Consider the following 10404-nt stretch of genomic DNA (forward strand, 5'->3'; position numbering starts at 1 on the left):
GAATGAGATGACATTCACATTATGTTTATTAATATCGCATGTTTATGATGATGCTGTATTGTTTGGCCGTGATGCGGTGGGTTATTCAGAGGGAATTTCCCCTCTCATATATTGCCATGTCATTCCTCAGGCCACTCTGTTTTCTAATGCGACTCACATGATCAAAGTCAACATGAACCCTGTCCTCCTGTGAGACGCGCGAGGCCACGCCTCCAAACCTGCGCTCGCGCCTACGATTGGCTGAACGCGCGCAGGAATTTGCATATGACGTCGCAGGAGTATATACGGAACTGAAGGCTGAGGAAGAGACGCATTCTCACGCACTCTCACGCACTCAGCGCTCGCGTTCAAGAAGAGGATTTCTGCTGCGCAACACGTCTAAAGGTTCGCCTAAACACGATATCTGCGCTAAAATGTCGATGACAGTGAAAGCGTACCTGCTCGGGAAGGACGACTGCAACAAGGAGATCCGTCGCTTCGCCGTGGATCAGGACGTGTCAACAAGTTTCGAGTATTTGAAGAGAAAAGTGCTCGATGTTTTCGTCGGTCTCGGGACTGCGCCCTTTCAAATGCACTATAAAGGTACGTCAGATTGTTTTAAAAATGTATCGTACGTGTGTGTAAACATACTATTATTGTCTTATCTCAGTTTTAACAGCTTAACATGATGTTTTAACTTAACTACACGAAGTCTAAATGAGATTCTATAAAGTGACAATATTTTGTCGCTAATATATTGTCACTTTATGTTGCCAGTATACTGTCAACATATAACCGTCACTTTCAGGAAAATGAATCTCTTCAAAATAAAATTAAATATAATATTAAGTTTTTTGTTTTGTTTTTTATATATGGTACTATATTGTAAGAAATAGTTTTTTTTGTTGCATATTGACACCCTAAAAGTTTTGTGAGCATTATAATACTATTAAATGACATGTCATGTGAAATGGTTGTTATATCCAGAATCTACATGAAAAGTAAACATGATCAGCATAATGGTGACTGTGTGTGTTGTGTGTAGATGAGGACGGTGACCTGATCGCGTTCTCCTCTGATGACGAGCTGATGATGGGGTTGGCTCTGGTGAAGGACGACACCTTCCGGCTCTTCATCAAGCGTAAGTCACAATCACACACAAGATACTTCTCATTACCGGAACATATTATATATATCTATTCACATTTTAGTGCAGTTTGGTCCACATTTAAAGATTGCTCTACTTAAACACCTCGCCTCACCTTATAAGTGTCGGTGATGTGGTCTATTAAGCCATAAATACAGTGAAATGCAGTTTAAACACACCATGACTTCACTATAATTTTCAATACACAGGTACACTCTTCTATTGTGAACATTTAAAATATTAAAAACAATGACTAGGTAGTGTAACTGTATGAAACAAAGCCAGATCAGAATGCACTGAGCCATTGTGTGGTCATGTGACTAGAAAACCATAAACAGGAAGTGTCACTGAGGCCCATTAAACCTTTATGACCGTGACTGCGTCCAAAATCACACACTCTCTGCGGAGGAACTGGGTTTGAATAAGAGCTAACTTCATCAGGCTGCCCACGACTAAAGATTACATTAGTAGTGGCACGTTTGATATTAATTTAAATAACTTCTGATAATTATTGATGTTTTCAGTGTGGGGTGTAAAGATGAAGTTGATGACACTGACTTACTTAAATGCACATTAAGTAAACGCGATGCTAATCTAGCTTCCACACTCTGGATATGTGTCTAATAGTGCACATTATCTAGGTTAATGTTAATGTTAGCGGCCATGCAAAGTGACTAACGTTAAGCTACTTCAAATCATAAGCCATTTTTGATGTCGATGAATGAAAGGGCAAACGCTTGGGTTTTCTGCCTGACGTCATCATCACGTGGACCAGCGGTGTTCATGATCTGTCCGTTTATTAACCGACTCATTTAAACCTGTTGGACTGAGCCTCTTCTCGCCGACTCTTCAGGCGAGCCCTGCCACAGTAGACACTAGATAGTATGCATGTAATCTGGACACACTGCATTCATGTTGTCACTGAGCCTACGGTGTCAGTTGTCACTTCTGTTCACAAAAGCTGTGTTATGAATGCTTTGAATCCTCCTTTCGCCCATGTGTCAAAGTCAGTCGATGTTATTGAAGAAGTAAGTGATTTATGAAAAGGCTTGGTTAGTTCAGGGCAAATGTTTTAACTATAAGAAATTTGTTTAAACAAATGTGTGCACAGGAGTATTCAAGGAAAATACTTTCTTGTTACCTGATGGTTACACTACCTGGCTGTTTTTCTTTTTTTTTGGATTTAATGTTTTTATTTTATTTAAAGTCCCCCTGTAGTCAATCATTTTATCCCTTAAAACTCCTCTTTGATCACTAAAATGAAACATTTAAGTGTTTTTCTTCATGCCATTAAAATAGCTTGAATGTAACTCGACACCCTTGCCTCATTTAGTATGCGTGGTTCTATGAATATGCAAATGAGCCCCGCCTCCACTCACTCAGCTCAGAGATCCACTGGTTGACGATCACACGTTGATCTGATTGGTTACAAGGTAGTTTGTGGCGTCAGAAACACCAGCGATTTCAAAGCGTGTGTTTGAGACTGTCTTTGGTTCACTGCAGTTTTAAGGAGGAAATACTCAGCAATGCTGTCGACTTATGAATTTACACATGGTTTGAGTTAAAGCAGATTATAAACACCACATAGACACATAAACAACATTAAAAGCTGGATTTTCACCTTTATATAGACTGTTTAAATAGTGTTCTTGAGTTTATTCTCTGCATTTGAGGTCTAGAATACTGTAACGTCTGTTCCCTGCTTCCTTTCCTGCTAATTGCCACTTACATAATATGTACAATTTATTATAATCTCTTTTGGTGGGAAAAGTGTATGATGATGACATTAAATGCAAATGGAAATTCATGGTTACACTTTATTATAAGGTGCCATTGTTACAGTGCAATTATATATTTAAGTACTGAGTAATATTAATTACATGTACTTACTATAGGGTTAGGGTTGAGGGTTAGTTGCATGTAATTATGCATAATTTACCGTTATTACTATGTTAAGTACATGTAACATATGTAACGAGGACACTGTAAAATTAAGTGTTATCAAATGCATGACTCTGGAGTTTGGCCAGACTGGACACATACATCTCAGATTAATAACTCTGTCATATTTCTCCCGTCTTCAGAGAGAAAGGAGCACAGACGCGACTCCTCTCCTCACGGGTTCCCTGGGTTCTCGTTCCCCGGGCCTCACGGACACCCTCACATGGGCCCTCCTCACATGGGCCCCCCAGGACCCCCGCCCCCCCACCACCCCCCGCCAGTGCACCCCGGGGTGACCTGTGACGGCTGCGAGGGGCCGGTGCCGGGGACCCGCTTCAAGTGCACGGTGTGCCCGGACTACGACCTGTGCTCCTCCTGCCAGGGCCAGGGCCTCCACAAGGAGCACGCCATGCTGCCCATCCTGCACCCGCTGAGCAACATGTTCGAGGTGACGCGCCCTCCCTGCTGTGTGCTTTACTGCAAACACTCATCCACACACTCCATAATGAACATCAGCCACAGCGAATGCCATTATCGATTAGTCGCATGTACGGAAAACTTTCCACCAGTCGCGTCAAATTACGAGCTTTATAGAGGAACCGCGAGCACAAAGCGAAAGCCAAAACTGCACAGCGCCGCTTTAACGTGGCCTTATGACAGATGTGTGTGTGTGTGTGTTTAGTGTGTGATGTGTTCCTTCAGCACAGCCGGTTATATCCTTACCTGTGTGTTACTGATCCACAAGAGTATTTCCATTCTGCGTTACTCTTCAGACTTCACTGAGAGAGCGCCGGCGCATTACAGAGGAAGCCGTTAAGATCCAGCGCAAACATATTCATCTTGCTGAAATAGTGTGCAAGAGTGATTGACACAACGTGAGGTCGTATTTATTTTTTAACGTGTGAAAATTTCGGATGCGAATTTCGGAGGACATTTACAGGATAAAGAGATGACCGTAACAGGAGTGAACGTGTGTGTGTTCCTACTGAACATTCCTCTTATCTGCGAACACTGAGTTTGTGCTTTTATTTATTATCTTTATTATCATCTTCATTTTTAATGTAAGGATTTAAACTGTCCTTTTGCTTTATAGCTCTTTTGCACATTATAGCATAGATATAGATATATTCACTGTTTTCAGAGCATTTAGTTAGCACATTAGTGTGAAGGACAGCTTTGGCCAGGATGTGTTTTGTCAAAGAAAAAAGAAAAGAAAAATTGGGGCTTAATCGCTTAACCGATTAATCGGCCAACAAATGATGAAAATAACTGTTATTTGCAGCTGTATTTTAATGCATACGTGTTGTTTTCAAGTGATAATGTGACGATTGATTAAACGAGAGCTTCTGTGTGCAGTGGTTTCCTCGTGGGAAGTTGTGGCGTAAGATGAGACACTGCATGTGGGCGAATAGCCAGGCTCAGGCTCATGCTAATGCTAATGCTAATGCTCAAGCTCAGGCCCAGAACCAGGCTCAGCAGAACCCCTCCGGAGACCAGCCCAAGCAGGACGCTCCTGAGAACACTGACGGTGAGACGAGATCAGAGCAGCCCACAGTACAGAAGAACAGTCACTGTCCATAACTGTTCACTCTTCAACTTCAGATTCATCAACAACTGTTTTCAACACTGATAATAATCATAAATGTTTCTTGATCATCAGATCATCATATTAGAGTGATTTCTGAAGGATCATGTGACACTGAAGACTGGAGTAATGATGCTGAACATTCAGCTTTGATCACAGGAATATTTTAAAATATATTCAAATAGAAAACAGTTATTTTAAATTGTCATAATATTTAATAATATATATATATTTTTTTGTATTTTTAATCAAATAAATGTAGGCTTGGTGAGCAGAAGAGACTCTTTAAAAACATTAACATCTTACCGATCTAAAACTTTTGAACTGCAGTGTATATATGAATTATGAGCTGATAAATATTGTTACCGTGCCGTGGACCATAATCCCCGTGTGTTCCTCCACAGGCTCCGCCTCTTCCCAGGCCAACATGGAGTACCTGAAGAACATCGGAGAGGAAGTGGCGGCCTTGTTGAGTCCTCTCGGTCAGTCCCTGCGTGGGTTTCTTCCCTTTACCAAACATTATTAGCTTTAACACCGCAGCCGGATGGGCATGTTGGGTAATAATGGCTGTTTTCTGCAGGGATAGACGTGGACATCGACGTGGAGCACGAGGGCAAGCGGGCCACGGTGACATCAGCGACTCCGGCCTCCAGCGGGCCGTCCAGCGCACGCAGCGACAGCGGGTGTGTGGGCCTTCTGTCCCGGGGCTCGGGGCCCGGCAGCCAGAACACTGAAGAGAGCCTCAGCGAGGGGGCCAAGGTGTGACACACACACACACACACACACACACACTGAAGAGAGCCTCAGCGAGGGGGCCAAGGTGTGACACACACACACACACACACACACACACTGAAGAGAGCCTCAGCGAGGGGGCCAAGGTGTGACACACACACACACACACACACACACACACACACACACTGAAGAGAGCCTCAGTGAGGGGGCCAAGGTGTGACACACACACACACACACACACACACACACTGAAGAGAGCCTCAGCGAGGGGGCCAAGGTGTGACACACACACACACACACACACACACACACTGAAGAGAGCCTCAGCGAGGGGGCCAAGGTGTGACACACACACACACACACACACACACACTGAAGAGAGCCTCAGCGAGGGGGCCAAGGTGTGACACACACACACACACACACACACACACTGAAGAGAGCCTCAGCGAGGGGGCCAAGGTGTGACACACACACACACACACACACACACACTGAAGAGAGCCTCAGCGAGGGGGCCAAGGTGTGACACACACACACACACACACACACACACTGAAGAGAGCCTCAGCGAGGGGGCCAAGGTGTGACACACACACACACACACACACACACACACACTGAAGAGAGCCTCAGTGAGGGGGCCAAGGTGTGACACACACACACACACACACACACACACACACTGAAGAGAGCCTCAGCGAGGGGGCCAAGGTGTGACACACACACACACACACACACACACACACTGAAGAGAGCCTCAGCGAGGGGGCCAAGGTGTGACACACACACACACACACACACACACACTGAAGAGAGCCTCAGCGAGGGGGCCAAGGTGTGACACACACACACACACACACACACACACTGAAGAGAGCCTCAGCGAGGGGGCCAAGGTGTGACACACACACACACACACACACACACACACACACTGAAGAGAGCCTCAGTGAGGGGGCCAAGGTGTGACACACACACACACACACACACTGAAGAGAGCCTCAGCGAGGGGGCCAAGGTGTGACACACACACACACACACACACACACACACTGAAGAGAGCCTCAGCGAGGGGGCCAAGGTGTGACACACACACACACACACACACACACACTGAAGAGAGCCTCAGCGAGGGGGCCAAGGTGTGACACACACACACACACACACACACACACACACACACACACACTGAAGAGAGCCTCAGCGAGGGGGCCAAGGTGTGACACACACACACACACACACACACACACACTGAAGAGAGCCTCAGCGAGGGGGCCAAGGTGTGACACACACACACACACACACACACACACACTGAAGAGAGCCTCAGCGAGGGGGCCAAGGTGTGACACACACACACACACACACACACACACTGAAGAGAGCCTCAGCGAGGGGGCCAAGGTGTGACACACACACACACACACACACACACACACACACACACACACACACACACACACACACACTGAAGAGAGCCTCAGCGAGGGGGCCAAGGTGTGACACACACACACACACACACACACAGACACACACACACACACACACACACACACACACACACACACACACACACACACACACACACACACACACACACTGAAGAGAGCCTCAGCGAGGGGGCCAAGGTGTGACACACACACACACACACACACACACACTGAAGAGAGCCTCAGCGAGGGGGCCAAGGTGTGACACACACACACACACACACACACACACACACACACACACACACACACACACTGAAGAGAGCCTCAGCGAGGGGGCCAAGGTGTGACACACACACACAGACACACACACACACACAGACACACACACACACACACACACACACACACACACACACACACACACACACACACACACACACACACACTGAAGAGAGCCTCAGCGAGGGGGCCAAGGTGTGACACACACACACACACACACACAGACACACACCAGGTGACCCTGTTAACACTGCTGTGCTCCTGCAGGGCCAGCGAGAGCCGGGCAGTGACGAGGAGTGGACTCACCTGAGCTCTAAAGAGGTGGACCCGTCCACAGGAGAGCTGCAGTCGCTCAGGGTGGAGGAGGACGGGCCGGGTCACACAGCGCCGCTCAACACCAGCTCCAGCTCCAGCAACACACAGGGACCCACGGGTCTGCGCGAGGCGGCGCTGTACCCACACCTCCCTCAGGGTAAGTGCATCTGTGCAGCACTAAACACTATTACCCAGCGGACATGAGTCTGTGGAGCTTAGGAGTGTAATGGCCAATCAGAGCCGTCTCCTCATAAACTACAAATTATAGATACAATAATTCATATCACAATGCAGAAAGCTTCGATATTTATAACCAAGAATATGCGGAGTTTGCGTTAGATGGAAGTGATGGGGAACTATTGGTTTCCTGCTTACTCTATGTCTCCACTGGTCTTATTTCCAGTTTGAATAACCGTTTTGGTTCTTCATTTACTAAAATAGCCAATCGATGTGAAACCGCACTGGCGTCCAGCGGAGTATCCCAGTCCAGCCTCGCTTATAGCCGTCACACAGAGCCATACGCCACCTCACACACACATGAGCTGTGATTGATAAACACACACAGAGACGTTTGGAGACACTGATGGAGATCTGAGGAACTGATGAAGGAAAACCACTTTAATATTCATTATGAGTCTTAATCATAAATACTGTTCACAATAACAGTTTAAATACATAAATAATGATTTAAACTCTGTTCTACGTCTGATACACTCATTTAGATTAAATATGCCGTTCTCATTAATGGAGGTAAGCTCTTAAATTACATCAAATCATTACCGAGAATTTTTTTATAATCTAATAAATATAAATATTAGTGGTGGATTCGCTGCTTTTGACACTTCTCCTGCCATGATGTGTTTTAATGTTTATTAGCGCATGATAACAGCAGAACTCACGGTCTGAGGAAATATTATCACCATATTAATGATCAATAATGCACAATAAGTTTCCATTAGAAATATCAAGCAATTAAAAATAATATTCGGCCAGTGGAAAAGATTGAGAAAAACTTTCTCTGTAATGAATTTTTTTAATTTTTAATGAATTATTTGATTGATTGAAACACAAGGCAAGGATAGACTAATAAATGATTTGTATCGCTGTAATGTGACGAACATCCGTATCTCATATCCTCCTGATGTCTTGTACCGTTAAACACGGCATCACGTGGATGCATATGCATATGCTAATGATATGCAGATGAGGATCTGCATAGTTAACGAGGCGTTGTAAGCTCAGCTATGGTTATTTCGGGGAGGAGACGCATGTTCACAGTCTTCCTCTGACTGGGGTTATAAAAATATTTATATTTAAAGCATAGTTTTGTGATGGAGACCCCGGTCTCGGTTGCTCAGTGCCCTGACGAGTGTGTGTCCCTCAGACGCGGACCCCAGGCTGGTGGAGTCCCTCTCCCAGATGCTGTCCATGGGCTTCTCCGACGAGGGCGGATGGCTGACCCGACTCCTGCACGCCAAGGGCTTCGACATCGGCTCGGCTCTGGACACCATCCAGTACAGCAAGACCGCTCGCAAGTAGAGGAGCCGAGCGGACACACACACCTCTGCTATACTCTACCATACTTTTATATACGCTACAGTTTGCCGTAAATGTTAAGGTAACACTTTACAATAAGGTTTCAGTCGTCAACATTAGTTTATGTACTAACAAACATAAACTAACCGTGAGAAATACATTTATTAAAGTGTTTATTAATCTCCGTTAATGTTAGTTAATAAAAATACAGTCATACATAGTTTTTTCAGGTTATTTCACAGTGCATTAATGTTAACAAATACAACATTTGATTTTAATATTAGTACTAAATACTAGTAAAGTAATAATAAGTGCTGAAATGAACATTAAGATTAAGATTAATAAATGCTAATGAAGCATTGTTCAGTTTTAGTTCATATTAACTAAAGAAGTTAAATAATGTTAACTAATGAAACCTTATTGTAAAGTGTGACCAGGATAACGATTACTCAGGTGATTAGCACATACTTAAGTTCATTACTGGCCTTTTATGCAAAATATATATATATTTTCAACACTTCATGCTATTAATGATCATTATCATCATCATGTATGCATATTACTTACAGGTTGTTGTTAAGTAAAGCTCTATATTTGTGTAATCGCAGTTATGAATGTCATAATCAGTGAGCTGAGTTTAGTTAAAGCAGAAGCCTGGGTTGTGTTTAATCCTCAGTTTGAGTAAACGGATGTAATCGGGTGAATCAGTCACCGCTGGTCTTCTACACTCTGTCCTTTCTCTTCGCAATAAAAACCTTCTCCAAAACATTTGTTGAATTTTAATTTTTTTTTTTTTTTATGTGTAAGACTTTTTTTTATGTGTAAGACTTTTATGTGTAAGACAAAATCTAGTTTTTCCAGTATGAATATGTTAGGCTTAAGGTTATGAATAAGCTGCTGTGTTCCATAACAATGACAAAATTCACATTTATGAGATATAATCATTCTAAACTCAGTCTCTCACTTCCGCTAAAATGGATCAGGGATTTTTATGACATCACCGCAGACTTCAGCTTCTCATCACGTCATCTCTCCAATCAAATGCTTTCTAGAATCTGAAGCTCCACCCCTATGCTATAAACACCCCCTGGCCGAAGCGACCGTTGACTCATCACAGAGCAATATGTGTTGAGTGTGTGCTCAGTTGCTGAAATGCTGGAGTTTTATTATTTTCCAACTGTACGTTAGTTAAGAATGAAATGAATGAATCCTCTACTGTTGAATCCAGCGCATCATCAGCGCTCTGATTCGCTTCCATAGTGCTGTCAGTCTGTGAGGTAAACTAAACGCTATTGACTGTTAGAAAAGGGGAAGGGGCCATTCAATATGCCCCGCCTTAGCTCCTAGTGGAAATTACGTCAACGCATCAAAGCTGTGCGTATCAAGACATCTCAGTGGGACTCAGGGTGAGAGATTATGCCCCTTTCACAAGATGTATATAAATCTGT

General features: G+C 44.2%; 1 protein-coding gene across 4 annotated transcripts; it reads left to right on the forward strand.

Annotated features, from left to right (window-relative positions):
- The first annotated feature begins 298 nt into the window (after positions 1-298).
- sqstm1 (sequestosome 1) lies at positions 299-9724 on the forward strand. 4 transcript variants are annotated; one of them, XR_014031368.1, is made up of 9 exons: positions 314-582; positions 1025-1120; positions 3211-3515; positions 4424-4595; positions 5057-5134; positions 5233-5411; positions 7373-7577; positions 8805-9038; positions 9385-9724. XR_014031368.1 is itself a non-coding variant. In XM_081382786.1 (8 exons), exons 1-8 carry the CDS (start codon positions 414-416, stop codon positions 8957-8959), a joined length of 1359 nt encoding a protein of 452 aa, XP_081238912.1. In that variant the 5' UTR covers positions 299-413; the 3' UTR covers positions 8960-9724. The 4 variants fall into 4 exon arrangements, 2 of the variants coding, with proteins under 2 accessions (XP_081238912.1, XP_081238913.1); XR_014031369.1 differs by having other exon boundaries at positions 8805-9032; XM_081382786.1 differs by having other exon boundaries at positions 299-582; positions 8805-9724.
- The last annotated feature ends 680 nt before the right edge of the window (positions 9725-10404 follow it).

This window comes from Scardinius erythrophthalmus, assembly GCF_964197995.2.
Source record: "Scardinius erythrophthalmus genome assembly, chromosome: 13".
Classification (NCBI taxonomy): Eukaryota; Metazoa; Chordata; class Actinopteri; order Cypriniformes; family Leuciscidae; genus Scardinius; species Scardinius erythrophthalmus.